The sequence below is a fragment of the Bradysia coprophila genome (genome assembly GCF_014529535.1).
Source record: "Bradysia coprophila strain Holo2 chromosome X unlocalized genomic scaffold, BU_Bcop_v1 contig_26, whole genome shotgun sequence".
Lineage (NCBI taxonomy): Eukaryota > Metazoa > Arthropoda > Insecta > Diptera > Sciaridae > Bradysia > Bradysia coprophila.
The window spans coordinates 1,461,093-1,482,426 of NW_023503313.1; the positions used below are offsets into that span (position 1 = coordinate 1,461,093).

General features: G+C 36.6%; 3 protein-coding genes and 1 long non-coding RNA gene across 4 annotated transcripts; 2 read left to right on the forward strand and 2 right to left on the reverse strand.

Annotated features, from left to right (window-relative positions):
* Window positions 1-840: 840 nt before the first annotated feature.
* On the reverse strand, window positions 841-14,087 carry LOC119069139 (tyrosine-protein phosphatase 99A). The gene is made up of 12 exons (XM_037173045.1): window positions 13,568-14,087; window positions 12,780-13,050; window positions 7,312-7,515; window positions 6,960-7,240; window positions 6,775-6,891; window positions 6,503-6,642; window positions 6,139-6,428; window positions 5,829-6,070; window positions 5,075-5,765; window positions 4,882-5,009; window positions 4,548-4,816; window positions 841-3,825 (listed from the first exon to the last, which is right to left on the reverse strand). The coding sequence occupies exons 2-12, from the start codon at window positions 12,931-12,933 to the stop codon at window positions 3,435-3,437; spliced, it is 2,907 nt and encodes a 968-aa protein (XP_037028940.1). The 5' UTR covers window positions 12,934-13,050; window positions 13,568-14,087; the 3' UTR covers window positions 841-3,434.
* Window positions 11,493-19,743, forward strand: LOC119069145. The gene is made up of 3 exons (XR_005086279.1): window positions 11,493-11,744; window positions 13,526-13,530; window positions 19,732-19,743. It is a non-coding gene; the product is annotated as an uncharacterized LOC119069145 (long non-coding RNA).
* LOC119069144 (Golgi to ER traffic protein 1) lies at window positions 15,703-16,381 on the forward strand. Its single transcript, XM_037173049.1, has 2 exons — window positions 15,703-15,863; window positions 15,932-16,381. The coding sequence occupies exons 1-2, from the start codon at window positions 15,801-15,803 to the stop codon at window positions 16,352-16,354; spliced, it is 486 nt and encodes a 161-aa protein (XP_037028944.1). The 5' UTR covers window positions 15,703-15,800; the 3' UTR covers window positions 16,355-16,381.
* LOC119069138 lies at window positions 17,239-21,107 on the reverse strand. The gene is made up of 12 exons (XM_037173044.1): window positions 20,713-21,107; window positions 20,424-20,641; window positions 20,008-20,359; window positions 19,771-19,951; window positions 19,547-19,704; window positions 19,204-19,467; window positions 19,030-19,141; window positions 18,779-18,958; window positions 18,487-18,712; window positions 18,298-18,403; window positions 18,095-18,240; window positions 17,239-18,029 (listed from the first exon to the last, which is right to left on the reverse strand). Exons 1-12 carry the CDS (start codon window positions 20,962-20,964, stop codon window positions 17,258-17,260), a joined length of 2,967 nt encoding a protein of 988 aa, XP_037028939.1. The 5' UTR covers window positions 20,965-21,107; the 3' UTR covers window positions 17,239-17,257.
* Window positions 21,108-21,334: the final 227 nt, after the last annotated feature.

The following is a 21,334-nucleotide window of genomic DNA, read 5'->3' on the forward strand; positions in this document are numbered from 1 at the left end:
TACATAAAATTTCTTCATCGGACTTACTCTGCGTCAATCATTTTAAGAATGTTTGATTTACTTATTTCTGAGCTTTCTAACCGAATCCGTTTTCGAATTTACTTTCATATCGTTTTTCACGGATGGGTAAAACATCTGTCGTGAAATAAAATGTCTGGAGACGTCGATAAAGCTAAATGTATCGGAAGACTTTGTAGAGTGTTCGAGAAAAATTAATATTTAAAACAACCCACAACACTGCATCTTTCAGTTCGACTGATAAAAACAATTTGCTCGGACAGAACCCAGACAAAGAAATGGTTAGACTTTGTTATATCTTACAGGCGTATCACAACAGACCGATACCAGACCCCGATAAATAATTGGGAAATTATAGTCGAGGGATTTTTCTTTCCCGGTCTACTTTTCCTTTCACCAATATTCCCGTCAAAATAATTGGTCGTTAATTACTATCCATACTATTCAGAAAGAATGGGTGTGATTGAAATGGTTACAAATTTTTCAATGGCTGATGGATCGAAACACGAAACGTTGCTATTTACCAGAAAACAATGGCATTCCAGTATCAATTGAAAAATTTAGTGTTTCCCTTCCCACACACTCGAAGCACTCAGTTTTTTGTTTGTTTGTTTGTTTTGATTAATTGTAGTCTAATTTCGGTCGGACAGTGGCATTGAATTGCAAGCTTCTGATTTTTTTGAAAAAGATTATAAAACATCCACATCGAATCGAGCTATATCACAGGAGAAAAAAACAAACATAATTCACGTACTTATAGTTTATAAAGTTTTACATTCTATTTTCTATTATATATGACAATTTTCTTCTTTTTTGTTTTGTTTTTTTAAATTAGTCAAATAAATTTGATTTTTATTTTATTTTTTCCTATTTTTTAGACAATCTGAAAAGTCTGATACTACGGAGCTTTCTATGTAATAAATTGGATTTTCACCGGATAAATAAAATGTTTTCCATTTCCTTTCAACGAAGGTTTTATGAGTGTGGTTTTATAAATATTGCAATTGGATTTTTTTTTATCTTTTTGTTTCTTGTTTAAATTTACTTAACACTAGCAATGTAATTCTTAACACTAGGAAAAGCACATCAACTGTTTTTCTTTTTTGTTTCAATCATTTTCAACGGTATATTTACTTCACTCATTTCGTTTTTTTTTTGCATTTTTAAATTTTATTGACAATTTAAATCTGGAAAGTTTTTATAGTTTAAAAGAGACCCGTACGAAATATTCACTGCATGCGAGTGTTTCTACGTTAAAATAAATAGAATTTGTTTTGCGCACATTTGTTGATAACCAAATTTGGCAAATATAAATCTGTTGTACTGTCGATGGGTAAGATGAATTTATGGTAAAAATTTCACGAAAACATGCGCTTCGCAAATTAAATTATTAAAAAAAAATATATTCGAAAGACAAACCGAAAAATTGGCTACCCGGTTGGACTTTGGACAGGGCTAAAATCATTTGAAAGTTTTTCGGAAAGTTGATTTTTTTCGAAATTGAAATTTGCTTTCGAAATTCGGTAAACACATCGTCGAGCATGTAATTTTCGAATAATAAGCGCAGCTCAGAAATGGTGTTTTTTTTCAAATTCTTTAAATTAGTTAAAGTTTTACATCAAGTCTCGGAACAGTTCATGCAAAATTAACTCAATCACGTAGGCAATAGTCGTGATCTGTAGTCAACCGTATTAGCTTACCGTTGGACCGTTTCGGCAATAGTGAACCTACTCGAACCTAAAACTCTGAACAGTTGAACTTCAGGTTCAAATTACCGTTTTAAAGATTACTTTTATACATTGACGCAGCATAGATATGTCCAACGGAAAACTAATGCGGTTTATTTCAAATCGCAACAAATTTTAACTATTCCCGTCTATGTACGTCGATTGAGTTAATTTTGCATAGCTTGAATTTGACCCGCTCCGCGCCTTACGTTTAATGGAAAGTCAGTGTATGGAATTTCAGCTCTGATGGGATTTAATTGGCTGCAAAGGCTATCATTTCTGAAGAAGAAACTAACATTTCATTTGAATCTTGAAGCGATGTTAAATTATTGACGGCCGTTATCGCTTTACACGCTATATTCAGAATCAACAAAGCCACTGGAGTACCAACAAAGTTGTCGATATACAAACAGTTCATTGTGCTAATGATGATCATTTTACTTTCGCTAATGTAAGGACGATCGTACGGGTCTGCCTAATTGCAATTTCAAGCAATTGTCTGCAGGTTTTGTGTTCTGTTGCATTTTGTTTTTATTGAACTTTGGGCCGTATATTTTCAACTCAACAACCTCTTCTATACACAGCAGCAATGACAGGCACGAGATATTCACAAAATGAATCCACATTGAAGCGTCTAAAATTGGTGAAACTTGGTGGTAAACGTGGTCTTTGTGAAAACAAAAGTTCTGTTGAAAAGAGTTGATCAGATTTGAACAAAAGCATTATTATCTCAGTTATCTCGTTGCATACCAATAACCAGTAGTCTCAAGAACAAGGTGGAACTATTTTTTAGTGATTACTCTCTACCATATATGGATATCTAGATGAGGAAAGGGGACATGTCCAATTAGCGAATTATAGGAAAAATGAAATTACAATTTTTCTAAACTTGATTGCTAATATAGAAGTTGAATCTATGAAATATTAATTTTTCTTATAATTCGCTGAATGGACCTGTCCTGTTTCAGCATTTGTATAGTTATATGGTTTCAGTGTTTTGAAGTTGTTCTTTTTTTTTCGCACACAATCAATTAATCTGTAAAATGACGACATTACGTTTATGAGTGATGTCATTTTGCGAAGAAATTGGTTTGTCGTGTGTTGGAAATGGTGGCCCGTGGTGTAAACAATAAACCTGTTGTGTTCTTTACATTTGAAAACAAAAAATCTCGGTTCACTCTTCAGCATTAGATGAAATGCTGATGGCAAATGATTTTTCTTTTGTTTATCTTTGTTGCTTGCGTCTTGTTTTCGTTTTATATTTTAAAATATTCCATTAATGTTTTGAGTTCACGATAATTTTTACTATTTTTAGTGTTAATTTTTAATTCGGTTTGTAAAAAATTGTAAAAAACCAGTCTTTAAAAAAAAGTTTTTTTTTCTTTCTTCTTCTTTTTTGTTAAATATTTTTTTTCGTTTTTATTTATAATTTTTTTTTTTTGTTAGTTTATTTCTCACTTTGGTTGTTCTTTTTCGGCTAGGAAAAGAAAAAAATAATCAGAAAAATCTTCCGTAAAATTTAAAGAACACAAACATTTTTCGATAATTTCTTTTTAACGTTTTAGTTATTTGTTTTGCATTCAACACTTTATCGGACTTAATTAGCTCTGCGCGCATTCTCTCTTTTTGTCTTGCGTTGTGCTTTTTCTACAATTTATTTTTTCTCTTTTGCCGTTCCATTCAAACAATTTATACCTCAATATTATCGGACTCGGTGCAAACAACAGAAAATTCATCATTCTCACTGTTTCCATTAGTTATGGCTGTGCCATTTGTTGTATTAATTAAACTAGAGCTAATATTACCATTACTGGTTACTTTACTATATAGATCTGGTGCGGCTGTTGTCACATCATCGAATTCGGTTCGAATTTCGGTAAACTTTAACAGACTTAAATCGGATGGTAAATACGATAGTAAATTGTAGATTTGCTTCAGATCATCGACGGAATTCCAAACGCCCGGACGCTTATTGTGATACAATTTAGCGTATGTGTACACATTGGTGGTATTGTCGTATTCCATTTGCATGGCTTGTGAAGCGATGACACAGAATGTACAGGCCTGAGTACCGCCCAGTCTTTACGGGAATAAAATGTAAAATAAACAATTAAATCAAGAGGAATCTGCCAAAAAATTATTTAAAATGTGGGAAATTGTGTGACGATGGGAGTCTTGAGTGGATGGTGAGCCCCAAATTCTAAGGCTCTGAACAGGTCATTATCATAAAAATAAGGTTTAATTTGTAGTCGCACGGTAGAGGACGTGTTTCATGCTAAATCACTAAACAGGTTAGTTTCAACTTGCAGGCCAGCCCTACATATAATCTTTACCATTATTGACGCATGAACAGAAAGCCACTCCGACTACAAAGTATGTCACCAGGGTCGAACTGGCTACAAAAAGGTGAAAAGGTGCATATGACGCCAAAAAGAAAAACTCAGTCCAAAGAGGCGCCAAAGTGAGAGGCGCAATAGGGTTTCCTGATTACAACATATGGTCAGTGTGCATATCACTTTAGATGTATGGCCCAGTCTTCTACAGGGTTAATTTTCCAATACTTGAATTTGACCTGTTCCAAGAACTACAACTTCATAGGAATCGCTAGTCTCATCGTTCAGCATTTTGTTTTGTTGACTGAATATGCAGACAACCAACTGAAATATCATAGTCACAAGGGGGATTCACATGCAGTGAAATAATTAACTTGTAAGAGTGAATGACATCAACAGATTTTCCAGATTTTCCAGTTTCTCGTGGGACAATTCCAAACAAAAATGGTAAGAAACAATCAGCACTTACGGATCAATAACCACGATCGGTCCATTTTTATACTCGGTTCCGCGCTGATGAACGTCAACGATAAAATCGAATATACTCGCTGGATGACCGAGTTCCGGCCATCTGGGACAGTGAAACATTCGTACGCTTAGTTCATAATCGTCCTGGATCGATTGCATCGTAAAGTCTCGGCTAATGTAATCGCATTTGTTAATTTTTGAAACAAAATTGATGCGATAGTGATCGCTGTCGATTTTCTTCGAATCATCGGGCCAAAATTGAGGTAGATTCTGTAGCAAGAGAATGGGACAAACGTTTAGATGTTCGAAACCAACAACCTCGCCAACAAACTTACTGGATCATCAATTGGCGATAACAGTACGATGGTCTGTGCATTGTGATCCCATATCATTTGCCAGAAATCTTTGATTGTTGATTCCATTGGATGCTGCGTCACGATGAAATCTCTTAGGCGCCGGAAACCTGAAACAAGAACCCACATGTCGAATGAACGTCCGTATGCGCGTTAATGACAATTCGGGCCATACCTTGAAACCAACTCGCGTTTATGTAATCGCTACCCTCTTCTCCTGGCTTGGGAGTTAGATGAACTCGACTACCCTCTAGCGGTACCAAAAGGCTCCTGTTTTTGACTAAATTTACTGTTTTTATAGCGGACGCCATTTGAACATCCTTTGCCTTAAATTGGGTTATTAACTTAAATTGCTGGGCTAATGTTTCCTTGTCATCCTTCATATCCATAATGACATCGGCCTTCACACTCGTTTCCCCACTCACAATGGCTTCCAGCAACGCATCGTGAATGAAAATGTACTGTTCTTCGGTCTGCACAAGGAAATTTCGTTGGGCTCGAATGTGACGTAGAAATCCGAACACATTCACCACGTTCTTGTGTTCGATTTGCTTGAGCATAGCATCTAGTACGATGTAAGTGCCCGTTCGGCCCACACCAGCCGAACAGTGGACAATGATTGGGCCAGCGTCGCGTGGATTTGCGTCGGCTGATTTTTTAACGAAATTCAACACCGGCAACGGATGATCGGGCGTACCATGGTCCGGCCAATTTGTGTAGTGGTATTGATACACTAGCTTCTCGGCAACGTGCTTCTTTTTCTTAATTTTTAAATGTTTTATTTGAAACGTTCGCACTGTATACGTGGCCATAACTTCTTCCTGAATAAATCGCACTTGGATTACACCGTACGTTTCCGTTCCAACCTGAAACAAAGTTGCGAATTAATGGAATTCAAATGCAGGAACGAATGGCGAACATTTCATTACCTTTGGCCAATACATATCACATTTACGTCTACCACGTTCGACTAAATTTGTTATCATGACAATGATAGCAACACGTTGCTCCCAAATCATCGACCAAAAACTGTCAAATGTTCCCGGCAACGGTCCCTGTGTTGCGATAAAAGCTCGTGACTTTTTGTAACCATCGATAAAATTGGCGTTGATGTAATCAACTGTTTTCTTCTGACCCGGTATCGTTCGCAGCAAAACACGAGTATGGTCATCTGAAATGTGACGCACCCGATTCGATCAAATGTCATTGCCACGGACAGCATTTCGGTTACACACTCACATGCAATAATATTTAAATAACGATTTTTGGTCTTATTGTCGGGATGCTGTGACTGTTCGGATGGATGTTCTTCGACAATCGATTCGTTCTGCAGAGCTTCATATTCTTTGCTGTAGCCAATGTCACCATCCGCATGCAATTGGGCAACGTGCTTGGCAAATTCCGATACGGGAACGGCAGCCCGTACTTCTCCGCCCAGATCAACGGGCGCTTCCCAATCGATTAACAATGATGTTTGGGCTTGACCGGGTGCATCGTCCAGATAGTAATAGGCCGCTTGGAAGCATTTTCTGTGAATAGGGGGAAAACGGGATGGATTTAATGGGTCGCTCAACCAGTGCACGCAGTGAAGCAAATACTTTACCTCCATAGTACGATAGCTAATATGCACAGAATGACGCCCAAACAACTTAAAATGATAACCACTAACATTGTTGGACTGTAATCGTCTTTCGATTGCCGCAAAAGTGGTTGAATATTCTCGCAATTTTGTTCTAGGTAAATCTGCAAAATAAGAATTGTGTCCCGTTGAAGCAAGTTGTCACAGATAATTCCGAAAGCGAAAGAGTATGAACTCATCATTGAGTGAGATATTCAATTCAAAGTAAACGACGGGCACCATCAAAAATTACTCACCCTCTTCGGTTCAGAAAATGATCCATTTATAATATGATTCGGATGAATTGCACTGATCGACGAGGCGCACACTTTTACCTCATAGATAAAATTGGTTGTTAAATTCGGAATATGCAACTGAAAATCGGAAACAAAACGAAAAATTACTTCACGCCACCCGAATCGTTGATTCAACACTTTCTTACCGCTAATTCCAAATGATCGGCAGATGCATTGATTATAATGTCTCTGAATGCATGTTGTTCGTCCCGTTTGTAAGCAATCGTATAGAAATCGATACTACGATAGTAGTCCGAAGGTCGTTTCCAGCGCAAGGACAACGTGTCGTGAGAGTGACACTTTAAAGCTACGACTATCGGCGGACTCGGACCACTAATATCAGTTATCTGAACAATTGAATCGGATGCTTCTCCTTCATAGAATTGTGTAAACGCTTTCACATAAATTTTATACTCCGTATATGGTTCTAGGATGGGAAGGACAATGTTAGTGTTAAAAAAATGCGAACAAAAAATCGACATACGGCAGACGACTTACTTAAATTCGGCAAAAGAAATTGAACTGTGGGTCCAGTCTTTACATCACTGGTGCGACTCGTCTGGTTAAGTGTTTGATTTTGGTTCTGGTAGTGAACCACGTATCCAGCTAGACCATCATTAGCATTATCCGGCTCGTGCCATTGTATTTTGATTGTGGTTGATGTTACTTCAAGCACAGTTAGATTTGTAGGTTTACTCGGAACTGAAATGCAAATCAGTTACGTTGAAGTTACATTATGTACAATAGAAAGATGGCATCGAAACACACAGAAAATGAATCAACGGACACAAAAACATTGTCTTTTTGACGGAAGTGACGAAATGAATTTGCTGGTGAACTCAGGGGCTAACATTGACAATAACAAAATCGATAAGTTCACTGTCTAAAATTAACGATTTGTTTTGTTAATTTTAGGAAATCTATTGTCAAATGATAGGCCCTGTTGGTGTTAGCAAAAAGAACTGAAAAATCAAAGCCAGTAAATTTTTGTGACATAAAGGAACTGTTGAAGAGTTCATAGTATTAATCAAGACTAAAGACTCACACCCTTTTACTCATGAAACCAAGTACGATCGTTTCCGCTTGTAAAGGTTCTGAAGGGATTGTGAGGTAAATTAGAAAACAAACCACTCGTCTTTAGAATGCATACGTATACGGAAGTAAAACATGATGTAAGAGAAAAAGAAATACTGAAAGACTCAAGAAGTGCGTCGAGGCATGAAGAAAGTATGAAAACTCATTTTATTTGAAGGAATTTCTTTTCTGTTTTAGTGGTAGCCTGGATTCAGCGAATAGGAAAATAATTGTGTCACTTCTGCAATGAACTCCACACTCCACACATTTACGATTTTATAATTTTGCAAAATATTAAATTTGAGAAAACTGCCACAGAACGAATCAATGGACGAATGCCTCAAAACTTGCTCCATTCTAAAGCTATTAAATTTAAACAAAAGTTAAATAAGCAGTAAACAGTGGTCCAATCGTGTTAAAATAAGGATCGATGTTTAAATGAAATGTTTAAAAACAATGAATCAGGGAGGCAACACTATATACTAATGAAACACAATTTTGGACTAACAGTTTCACGAACAAAAAAAAAACGGGATAAAGGTCAGTGCGAATTCTAAACTAAATGTATTAGTTAAGCGAAGGGTCGCATTGATTACAATTTCAACAAAGAAAAGTTTGACTTAGCTCAGTATCCAAAGTCTATCGAACATACTTGAAATTGTTTTATTTTCTTCTTGAATTTTTCCAGTAACGAAAAACTCTACGCTTGTTACAATAACGTCTTTTAATAAATCTTTCTTTGGAAAATATCCAGTCAGTATGAACAGAAAAACTACCAAGCTTTTGTGAATATGAGTAAAGTAAGATGTTCCTTAAGTGATTTTTTTAGTGCGTTTTTTATTGACTGTAGGTACTAAGATATATAAAAGTGCGATTTATAATGTCATTTGCAGTGTCTCTTAAGTGCTCTATAGTCTTGTTGTATATTCTACACGAAGCATAAAACGTAAAAGTGCCCCACATGAAGAAATGTTTGACTTTAAGCGGTAGATGTTGGAATAGTTGTAGTGAGTCTAGGAATATATTATATTCAAAGGCATAAAACGTTTACCGTAATTACCTTTTGAAATTCATTTCAAAGGAAAAAGTCATCGGAGGAATTGTCTTCGATGTCAATTTAATAAATTTAAAATATTAGGAGGCTTCAAAGCTACAAATAAAGTTAAAACCCAGACTTTTTATTCCATGCCGAGACGATCGATCAAAGTTTTCGAAACTTAAAGTGACACCAAAAGAACGGTGGGATTGAATGTTTTGAGGTGGCTGATGATTAGTTACTGGAATACAGTAAAGTGTATAATAAGGACCTTACATGCCAGATGCAGGTTTCAATTTTGTGTTACAAAATCTGAAGTATTGTAATGCAACCAACGTAACGGTGGAGTTGCCCAGTTATTGAAAAAAAATCGGTTTGAGTAATGGGGAATAGTCATTTTCTCACCTCCACTGAAACTTCGTAATCCCTTGCTGTGAAAAACGTTGTGTTGACCTCGGGAAGAAAAGTAGGGAATTTCAATTTCTCCGGTGACTGGAGGCCACAAACAACAATCTCGAAAAGAAATTTCCAACGTTTCTTCCCTAGGTTAACAAAATACTATTGTTAAACCAATTTACTATTATTCACATAGATCAAACAAGGAAATCTTTCTGTTCTACCTCCCACTGAGATTGGATAATTGCGAAGTCTTTTCTGGAGAATGAATCATACCCACAGAGATCCCTCTAATCAACAATTCTCGTTTAATTCTTGAATTGTTCTTGGAATTCTTCACATTTCGTTTATGAATTTTGGTTAAATTGCAGCAAAACCTATAAAAGCTGAGACCACTACAAGAAAATAAAGAAAGTCATGGTAGAATAGACATAACTTATACATCATGTAATACGATTAATGACATTCGCATTAACACCGGTATGACTGTGTAATTCCTTTAACTTCTGCTACCGGTTCCCTATCGGATAAGCCAATCACTAACGACACAAGGTTAACTACACATCGAATATCCTCAGCTAAATTTTTGTTTCATTGCTGAAGTTTGTGCCCAACAACCAGACATCAAATTAAGAATGAGGGTTATTGCTTCCTAAGAAGTAGCGAGACGTGTATTTTACCCCATACATTTCGCATTAATAACCTTACAAGTTGAAGCTATTGCATTCGCCCCATTTATTCTGCTAGTCAAGTTGTTATTTGATATGTGAAAATGATCCTAACGTTAAAATAACAGAACGAAATGGACAAAAAAAAACAAATTTTTAGATTGTCCGATGCTCGGTGTCTCTTCCCGGTAGCAAATAAATAACGTTGCTGAGTCAATTTTCATTTTGCTTGTTTGTTTTAATTTCATTATCGCTTCGCTGAAATTTTTACTATACCATTTCCAAATGGAGAAAGACAAAATTATTAACATATCCGGTATTGGAATAGTTGTTATCAGGAGGAATGAAATGGAAAAATTATCTCTTTCGTCTGTTCTGTATAAATAGTTTTTGTGCAGGGAATTTATGAATCCAATGTATCATACTAGAACATCATTATAACACATTATACATAGTGGAGGAGATATGAACACAGTCTATATACTAAATGGTATACATTAGCCAAAATTGGACAGCGATCTTAATTATTCCACGTAACATGAAATATTTAAATAATCAGACTTTGACTTAAAATAATGTGAATCGACATTGCATGCATTGTTATGCTACTGCGAACAGAGTTTTTATTTTTATTTTATTATCGAAACCAAATCTGATATCGGACCAAAAAAAATATTGCGCTGCAAATAACCGCAAATTTAAATGTAATTTTTAGGTGCATTCAACAATTTGCAAATTGCAACTTGTGCAACTGAAAAACAACAGAAAATTGTTCAGGTTGCAGACACGAGGATTTTTTGTAAATTGTACATACCAAAAGCACAGAAGAAACCGGTGATTTTGTTTGGCAGTGTTGGCGAGTGTTGGTGAGCTATTTGTTTACCGAGGGAGGACAATAGGAAATTCTAACAAGACCGAAGTTTTGCTAAGCGGAGTGAGGGCAGTGAATGGTATAATTTGGATTTTTTTCTGTATGGGTCCAGAGGTGAACACACCATTTTTTAAAACAAAACAGAGGTGACAATTCGTGAGAGAAAATGGAGATTTTCTTCTGCGAACTGTCATCAGACAAAGCGTCTTACGACCTTTTGAGTGGAGAAAATAAAGTTAATCAGATCATGGCACACATAGAAATAGTAATTTCCTTAACGAGTCATTTTCTCCCCTCAACTGAAACGTTGGAAGCCTTTGTTGGTAAAAACATTGTATTTACCTTGGGAAAAAACACTAGGCAACACAGGTCATGTACACGGATGGTGGCATAGTGCGTTGGATTGGTCTTGGTGCCCTGAATATGGAACACACCTCCGTTCGTCCCAGTGACGTCTGTGTGTAGACGTAACCCACTCGAATATTTGACAACGAAAGTGCACCGATCCGGTCGGTGTTTGGTGTGGTAAGGTATTGGGACCTCCTGAGTTCAAATAACAACTCCATTGGTCTCGATCACCTATATGTGGTTCAGACTGGAAAATGTTTTACCCACACAGCCAAAAAAATTTCCGGTCTGAACCACATATAGGTGATCGAGACCAATGGAGTTGTTATTTGAACTCAGGAGGTCCGAATACCTCACCACACTAACGGCCGACCGGATCGGTGCACTTTCGTTGTCAAATATTCGAGTGGGTTACGTCTACACACAGACGTCACTGGGACGAACGGAGGTGTGTTCCATATTCAGGGCACCAAGACCAATCCAACGCACTATGCCACCATCCGTGTACATGACCTGTGTTGCCTAGTGTAATTAATCTGTTTTGAGTTACAACCCCTGTGTGACTAATTTACATGTCGAATCACTAGTCACAATTTCGTTAGCTACATTTTCTTTCGACCGCTCTTTTAATTTGCTGTCGTCTAATTCGAATTAAAACTTAAAATTGTGCATTACATATTGTCGTGAATGCTATGTGGATTTCATACCAATTCGTATCGCAAATTCAACGGCAACTCTCTTGAGTTTTGGAAATTAATTCAACGCAACTGTCACAGCGCTTATTTTGCTGAAACATAACCAATGCGAAAAGTTACAAAAAAATGAGACACTCGATTGACTACAACGTAAAAAGTATACTGGTGCGGTCGGCTTCATCATTACATTCGCAATCTTTTGCCATGGGATGATCAAAGTTCTCTTGGGAGAATGTAACAGAATTCCGGAAATTAATTCTGAGTTACACAATGGCAACAATCACTTGCTGTGACAAATTAACGGACAAAAAAGTACAGAGTTTTCCGTAACAGCATGTGAGAGAAAATATGAATATATAGGGTACGGCAACGGCACACAGAAGGATAATTTATACCTTGGTAAATATAAATGAAGACCCATTCACTGTGAGTATTAAACACGGAAACGCAGATTTTGTTATTTAAATATTTGTCGAGGAAACGTTTCTTTCTTTGTATGTGTTATGAGCAACGAGGAACGGTGAAACGTTCAGATGAATTCAGAAAGCAACTTCTAACAACAAACGTTTCGTTTTCTCTGTGTTGACTCACACGAAAAATTGGGCCGGTTGCCAAGCATTGTGTATTTACCGTACATAATGTTTTCCTTTCCCTTATCAGCTTGGGATCGACCAATTTATTTACCGTTCTAAGCGCTTTGGATTTATTATGATGAACACGTTACATCAGCCAGACAAGGAACGAGACAATCTTATATCCCCGAAAAGAAATGGGAAATTTGTAATAAGAAAGTAGAGTAAGAAAAACACCAAAAAAAATTACGACTCACTTTTCCCGAATAACGAAATACGAGAACGAGATTGCTTAAGAAAACTTACCAAATTGATCATTGATAGTTGAATAACTTCCAGTTGTTGTTTCAAAATGCCCTTCCAAGTACGTGGTGTATGTAGTAGATATACTATAAACACTCTCATAGAGACATTGCAATATTAATTGAATAATGAGAGCTCTAAACCAGTTCTTCATCATAGTAGTGTTTTGTGTGTTACTTAATCTTACACCGCCACTTGTTTATCAATAACATTTGGATTCAACAATATTGTATTCGACAACGGATTCGGTTTTTTTTGTGTTTAAATGAAACATCTGTTTTAAATATTGAATGACAAAATTGGTTAGAAAAATGATTTATCGATAACGACAGAAACCAAAAAAAAATATTTTAAATTAAATCATAAATCTAAATTAATTAGAACAGAGCGTACACATATCACACCACAGCACATGCATGAATTGATGATTTCATTTGTGTAATTGAAACAAAACAAAATTGGAATTAGAAAAACAATTTTCTTTAATTGGAACACATTACGTTAGTGTGAAAATTGATAAAAGAAATTACTTTTTCCACCGAGAAACTTTGCATCGAGAGAAGGTCTAATCTCCCGTGTATTTAAAACCGGACCCATCAAACAAAAAAATGAAAATAAAAAATCAAAATGAAAAAAAAAAGAACAAAAATGAAAAGCTTTGAAATCTAAAAGCGTAATATTCCAAAAATAAATTAATCACCAAGTTATTCAACCAACATCAATGTTAAAATAAAAATATTGTACACCAGAGCATGTAAAAAAAGTAAAACGAAATGAAGAACGATGTATACCTAAAGAACATCACTGAAAAAATACACTACGGGATCGTTCATGTTCTTTGTTAAAATTGAATGTTAAACATTACAATTTCAGGATGCAAATTTCGATCATTATCACATTTGATAAATGTATTGATTTCAGTAACATGTACAGATATGACCGTAGTCAACCACAATTTCACTATTTTTGTAAATAAAACAATTTTTTTTTCTTCTTATTATTTAAAAACGGGAAGCACTCGTACGAGTAGTAGTACTTTTCATGTCTCTACAATATTAAATGATTTTTTCCGTATGCAATTGCGTGGACCATTTTATGGAAATTTTTTCTTATCGGTGTCGGCACTTTTTTTTACAATATAACGAAAAAAACTTCATTTTAACACTTTAACTAATTAAACAGTTTGTTAAGAATAAAACAAAGGTGGGGCAGAAATTTCATTCGTTTTTTAATACTATTCGCAATTTTTTTTTGTGTTTGATAGAAATGGAATGTAAAATATCTCTCTCTTTTGTATGGTTTGGATTTTGTAGAACGGATTGTGGTTCACTTTTTGTAATGTTTTATGCCGGCCATTAAAAAATGCCGGCTCAGAGCAGAGTATATGCGCAGTTTACGTGAACTGTGGACTCTGTGCCTGTATGAATTGCATCACCGTGTTGCACAAAGTCGATTTTCGGAAGGTTCTGAAAGAACTGGTTAAGACACTTACGAAGGCACATAAATTTTGACAAATCGACAAATTTTTTTAAACACACTAAAAACAGATTGTACGAAAAGAAGACTTGAAAAATAGATTATTTTTATTCAAGTTGACGTTTGACACAATCTGTAATGAGTGTGTTTAATAACACCACATTCGTGATCACCTTGGATTTTTGTAGTACTTTAGGTCTAAGTTAAAGTTTATGTGTGTGTTACAATAATAAACTTTGTGTAACAAGTTGAAGACAACTAGAATAAAACTCGATTTAAAAAAAATTAAACGTATTCAAGTGTTCTTCATTTCGATACGCGCGTCTGGCGTATATTATACAGACTGTTCCGTGATTTACAAAAAAGAGTCCGGTGATTTATAGGTAGTCTCCGAATCTTTTAATGTCAAGTATCTAAACTAGTATAAACCTTGAATCAGGTAAAATTTTCTGCACCTAAACTCCAATATTTATAAAATCAATTTTGATCTTAACACTTAGGAATTTAGTTGGAGGCATTCCTCGACTATTTAAGTAAAGTCCAGGGTGCTGAAAGTTGACAAGCCGCAATTAATTTCAATGTGTACTCAATTATAGTAAAGAAGTGGAATATTTGTATAAAAATTTCAGCTCGCTTTCAGGTTCAAATGAAACCAGATTCAAGTCGGTTACTTTTTTAAATTTATCTGACCTGAACTCCTAGATCGACCTGTTTTTCACCTGCTTCGAGCTTTGGCACTATAACTCATTCTTAGGTATTTTTTATGGCTCCGCTCTAGCCGCAAAACTTCGCACCTGTTATTCTATTTTCTATTTTCCTCCAGAGGTTAGCACATTTTCACTACGAAATCTTTGTATTGCTTCAGTAATTTAGATGTTACAGACCAAAACAACAATTAAAAATAATTCATTACGAGGTGCGAATAACCTTTTTACAAAAACATTAATTTGTTACATACACACAGTTCGGGTGAGAAAATGTCTCCCTTCAAAACACAGACGTTTTCTCCCCCGAACTGTCATCAGAAAAAGCGCCAATAAAACGTCATTTTCTCATGGGCTTTCGAGTGAAGAAAATAACTTTAATCACACCGCACAAAAGAAAAGTAAATTTTCTATTAGGGAATCGTTAGCGTGTGCGAAATAGATGCAAGACATGGTTGAAAATTTGATAATTTGACATAATTCCAGAATAGTTTATGTATACTAAAGAACCGTACAAACTTTGCTGCCTTCAGCCTTCGTGAGTGTGATTCGTCCTCACAGAACATAGGACTGAATTAGTTTCTGTTGAAAGTGGTGGCACAATTTTTAAATTATTTTATTTCCGCGAAAAGCGTGTGTGGAACATGTGGAATGCTTCTGCACACACTTTTGGGAAAATTTTTAATGTAAAAGTGAACACAACATGACAGCTGAGGAAACCGGTTTTTTTGTTTTGTTAGTTTGGCAACGTTTGTAAGATTTTACCCCTGTCAAATGTTTACAATTATTAATTAAATTCGATTTTGACTTGCAATAAAAATTGAATTAATTCAAAGAAAATAAGATGCTGCTGCTAATCAGTTCAATTTGCTTTTTAATGACATTCATTCAACGAATAGTTGATTTGGTAAGTACCATCCTGAACAAATTGCCATATTCCACTGATATCCAACATACTCTTCATAAACATTCAAGATCCTTCCACGAATATCATTTGCTAGCGCAGCTGAAAGACGACTAGAAAAAGACTTAATGGACATGAAGCAACAGCAAATCAAATTATCACCACGAGACGATTATACAGCGTTCGTGCGTCTAGATCGGAAGATAAACGAAACGCAAGCCTATCTTTTAGACCGTAAAACGAAATTAGCAAATAAAAAATTAGTCTTAAAATATGGCCTGTCCTATGCAACGTATGGTGTGTTAACATTTGTTCTAATTGTCATATCGTTCCTGTATCGAACGACACCAGTCATTGTGTTTGATAGCAGATTCGACTTTACACCATTCGGATTCATTATGAGATTTCCCACGGGAATCTCTGGAGCTGTGTCGATACCGTTTTGGATTTTTGTAAATAGTTTTGTATCGAAGAACATTGCATCCTATTTTTGAAGAATAACAAATTTTATTGTACAAACGAAGTGAGGTGTTTGTTTCGTGTTCTCTTCGCTCACAGCAACGGGACCAACAGAAGAAGGAGGAGGCGATTAACGGATCCATCCATGAACATTTTCAGCTGAAGATTTATCGAATGAGCAAAACGCGGCAAAATGTGTAATCCGACTGCAACAATAACTTGTTGCATGGTTGCATCGAATCTATGTCAACGGCTAACTAAAATATTGAAAAGCAACTACTGTGACCAACTTTTATCAACTACTTTTAAAATGTCAGACGGATTGCAGTGTTAATGAACGACATGATTTCAATTTGCACAAATCCTGAAAGTTTTCTAACGTTCCTAATTGCATGTCCAATAAAACTGTTCAAACAGTTAATCGGTCCCAACGAATTGGGGTCCCAAAGTGGAACACTTTTGTTTTCATCGACACAAAATCTGCAAACAAAAAACTTTGTCTTCAGCCTGGGCAAATCTACTGAAATTTCAATCGAAGCTTAAGTGCGAGGTAAGTGAGTTAAATCGGTTTAGGAGTCGGATAAAATTGTATAACACTTCCGTGGGATTTCCATGTGAGATCGAAACTAGTTGGTGGATCCATCTTGACTTTCTGGAGAGGTCCCGAAAAATATAGAACTTCGACTTTAAAGGTCAAGTTATTCACAAGTCTTAGGGCTATATGTCAGACCAGGTTAAAAGCAGGTCGTTATTTTGGGAATATTTTTTAATTTTTTTTTTAAGAATTCCTAAAAATAGACTCCGGTTACAAGAACGTTTGGTGGAATTATTCCTTGATTTTTACGGGTAATTCCTAGGAGGCTGAATATTTACGACTCGAATACTGAATGATAGCAAAACAATTCCAATGAGATTCAGTGTAGCACTTTTTGTATATTTTACGTAATCATGTTTTGTATAGTACACACCACCGCATCTAATATCATCTGATTCCATTCCGTATCATATTCGGAATTGTCTGCTTCCCTAAACATATTCACTTTCAATTCAGCAAAAATGCTGGCACTTAAATAGTAATTAATGGCTAGTTCCGTCAGTTCGGGCTTGTGATTCAACATGGAAAACCGGAATATTTTCAGCACTGTACTCTCATTCAGCATGCACACGATTACATTGAACACATCCTCTTCCAATTCGGTTAGCATGTAAATCTTTGTCATGTCGTATGTCTCCAGCACAGCGGTTATCAAATCGGAGCCGGGCACATGCAGCGACTGGTTGTTCGATGATTGCAAGATCACATGGAGAAAGTATTTGACTCCTTCAATCGTTTGATTCGTTAAATTGATTCGTTTCTCGTGAGACTCTTTGAAGTCGGTGTTCAGCATGCGACTGAATACTTCACAACTTTTCATCAGAATTTCTTCGTTGAATTCGATGCGATTGGTCGCTTCGGGACTTTTACCGGCAATTACTGTGATGAACGATTGATCGCTGCTCTGCTCGAATTCCATATTGGCATCGTACGGTACATCGCGGTTGATGTTCTTTTTATTGCATTTGGGTACGGTTATATTCAGTACGTCCGACAGCGATGACAGTCCGGTTACTGCATCGTTTGCTAGATTATCGTTTTTCGTCAGAATGATGTCCATGATGATGTAAATGCCACTACATTCCACTAGCAATTTATGCAGAATTTTTGGATCGCTAAAGACGTACATCAAATTTGACATTAGAAAATGTTTGAAGTTCGAACTGCAAGTCCAATTTACCTTATTATGTACGTTGTTACAACGGCCACTTGCCGTTTAATTGACTGATCACCCTTAAATAGCAAATGGGCCATCTCACCACGACCGTATCCGTTTTCACCCAAATTTCGCAGCAAATTCAACAATCCCTTACCGACGTCATACATCTAATGGATGGCCTAAATTAATTGGCTGCTCTATACGGAAACGCATAATATACTCACATCACGACACGTACTGCATTCATCACGATCATCAACAGTCATTGTCATCTCGTACAATTTGAAGATGAAATTCTGTTTGATTATTGGCACAAAGTTCGTAACGTCGCTGGAAGTGACAAATTGCGATGTGAAAATCTTTTCTCCGGACAGATCTACTCCGATCGCGAGATGTCTAAGTGTTTCGCTTACCTGACAATGTGTGACAACACTAACGGAACACCTTGATGATTCCACACAGCTGTTGGAATCTTTCGCCGAAATGCCAGACGACACGTTTGAATTAAGGTGTTCAAAATGTCTGGTGTGCACAAATCAGAGCCATGTTTCATGCGATTTGAAATGCTACATAAAGTACTTACAATTAACTGTACAATTTTGTTCTTTTCGACTATCTCATAAGCCGTGCTCTCCTTGTCTGTAACATCAACAGTTCGATACGTTTAATTCGTTCTCCGTTGGAAGCCATCCGATTTCCACTTACCCTCCACATCTTCCTGTTCCGATTGCATTGTATCCTCAATCATTTCCATCAACTTCATCACACTCATACCATTTTTATCACAATCTTTTATAGTATTTTGTTCGATTGTCTCGTCCTCATTGACATCCTCAATGTCACTACACACGGGTGAATATTCGGAATCATAATCCTCTGGGAACTCTACAAGAAATTCGAGAGAATTTTCGGTCGTTTGAATTTAACTTTTCTTTAAAATTTTCAACATTTCCTACCATTGACACGCGTTGGGGTACTTTGTGGAGATAGACTTGTTGAACTGCATGGACTGCTCGGAAATAAATAATTAAAATTTCCACTGCTGGTCGGAGATATGGATGCTTCTTTCTAAAATGATTTCGATTGAATGCTGAGCTAACCATCGGTCGTTGCAATGGACAATCACTTACATTGACAGTGAATGGAAAGTAGTCCAATTTCATCTTCTTCACCGTTGGTGTATCCGAATCTTCGTCGTCGCGTCCTTTATCTATTGCGACTTCAGTGTCAACGGGGTCGGCGGTCGATGTTCGTTTCAGTTTTTTGTCGTGAGTTTCCGTCAGATCCTTTAAATTCAAATCCAAACGTTCGATTAACACATTCACCAATCGCATTTTGATCATCAGATCGATGCTGTTGTTGTCGTATCGGAAGTTTTGCAGACCAAAGAGGATCTAAAAGTTGCATTTGAAAAAATTAATCTTTCCGATGATTGTCTCAACGTAAATCGGCTACGATAATATGGGACATTACCATTGATAAAGTGTCATCGCATTTAGTATTCTTGGCTACTTCTATGATCCTTTTAATAGCTCCACTCATACGAATCTTTGCTCGGTTACATGAGTCATTGGCCAGCAAGCATATGATGCTGATGCAGTGTCTCTCCTCAGATTCGCTTAATGGTGGAACTGTGTACGAAATTAACGTAAGCAAAGAATGGTCGTCATTGTGGGTCAAGGGGTCAACGTTATTACCTAAATTTTGATTTGTAATTAAGCTGCACGCCGTTGTGATAGCATCGGCAGAACGTAGAAAGTCTGTTGAATTCTGACTCTTTGACAAATTTGAGAGAATCTTCAAACATAGCGTTCGGAATGGACTATCGGCCTTGGCAAAGTAGACGATACAACTGCATCCGGAAGCTTCAATATAGAACTGGAAAATATGGGAAAGTTAGTGTTTCTGTTGTTAGAGCTGTTGCCGTTGAATACATCGTAGATTACGCGTAGCAATGGTCCCTGAGTCACCGTTTGTAAGCATCTGAATATTTCGTGCAAAAGTTCCTTTTCGGCACTGTTTTCGGGTAGAACAAAGGCATCCTCCGCGGGTTTTGCCTTTTTTAATATTTCTCTGTCGAATGCGTTACTATTTATCGTTTCCATGACCTGAATGTGCTCCACCATAAAGTCAACTCGTGCTTTCTGCTCCGGATCTTCTTCAACAATTGACTTAACAACAACCGTCGGTTCCATTTTCGTCAGCTTGACCATGATTCGGATGATCTTCTTCACACCCTCGTAACGGCTAAACTCTTCATAGAATGTCATCTCACTCCAGAGTAGCCTTGCCGTTGGAGTAGAGATTTAATTATGCATCATCATCAAAGTAACTGAGAAATAATACATACCTTGCTGCACGAACACCCATATTGAGTGTGTGAACATCTTTATTATCCTCGAGAACCGCGGCTATTGCGATACCAATGCCTTTAGCCAGATTACAAATCTTTTCGTTCGATTCACGAGCCAAGTTACCCAGCAGTCTGTAAGCTTTCGACTGTACGCTCGAACTGGGAATACTTTTTAGGATTGTCAACAGAGTAGGAACAACACCGTGTTGTATTGCCTGCGAAAGCGTAACAAATGTCTGCAATTATTTCACTACACTTGCACTACGATAAGATCGTTTGTCTTTACCTGTTTACTGCACTCCTTCAATGTACACGCATTGCCCAATATGCTGAGAGCAACTTCTAAGATTTTTTCGTACGGTTTGCTTATTAACCGTACCAAAGAACCAATGGAACCCTCAACTTCAAGCAGAAGTGTAACACCATGTTTGTCTTTTACGAGATCTGTTCGTAATTTCACCAACGCTTTGTAAATTGAATTTTTGTCAGTGGACTTGCTGATGACTTTTATCAAATTCGTCACAATCTGCTTGTTCATAGTTGTATGCCCTTTTATTAATCAATTTGTGATTAAAGGAAACTACACAAAAATGAATTAAAGTGAGAGAGTGTTCCACTTGTCAACATTGAGTTTACATCTTTTTTGATGTTTTGCTGGTGTTTACTCTTTATTTTAAGCTTAGTGATCGATCGGTTGGTGTGAGCGGCAGCCGACAATTTTTTTTGTCGTTATTGTGTTTTGGCTCCGTTTTTGACCGAGTTACAGATCAGAAGTTTGATTTCCTATAGGTTTGTTCGAAGTAACTGTAAACACGAAATTTGACTGGCCGAACGCACACGATTACATCCACAGAGCTCGGTTTTCATACAAATATTGATGAGGTTATGTCTCTATGGATGAAATTTGA

What these genes read in the sequence shown, in the direction of transcription:
- LOC119069139 (XM_037173045.1), bottom strand. Translation starts at nt 12,933, where the DNA reads ATGATGAAGAACTGGTTTAGAGCTCTCATTATTCAATTAATATTGCAA. An exon ending in AACTATCAATGATCAATTTG is followed by an intron (nt 7,516 to 12,779) that starts GTAAGTTTTCTT and finishes TTTGCATTTCAG; the next exon opens with TTCCGAGTAAACCTACAAAT. An exon ending in ATTTCTTTTGCCGAATTTAA is followed by an intron (nt 7,241 to 7,311) that starts GTAAGTCGTCTG and finishes TTCCCATCCTAG; the next exon opens with AACCATATACGGAGTATAAA.
- LOC119069144 (XM_037173049.1), top strand. Translation starts at nt 15,801, where the DNA reads ATGCTGCTGCTAATCAGTTCAATTTGCTTTTTAATGACATTCATTCAA. An exon ending in TTCAACGAATAGTTGATTTG is followed by an intron (nt 15,864 to 15,931) that starts GTAAGTACCATC and finishes TAAACATTCAAG; the next exon opens with ATCCTTCCACGAATATCATT.
- LOC119069138 (XM_037173044.1), bottom strand. Translation starts at nt 20,964, where the DNA reads ATGAACAAGCAGATTGTGACGAATTTGATAAAAGTCATCAGCAAGTCC. An exon ending in TGCTACGCGTAATCTACGAT is followed by an intron (nt 19,952 to 20,007) that starts GTATTCAACGGC and finishes CATATTTTCCAG; the next exon opens with TTCTATATTGAAGCTTCCGG. An exon ending in GCGATGACACTTTATCAATG is followed by an intron (nt 19,468 to 19,546) that starts GTAATGTCCCAT and finishes TGCAACTTTTAG; the next exon opens with ATCCTCTTTGGTCTGCAAAA.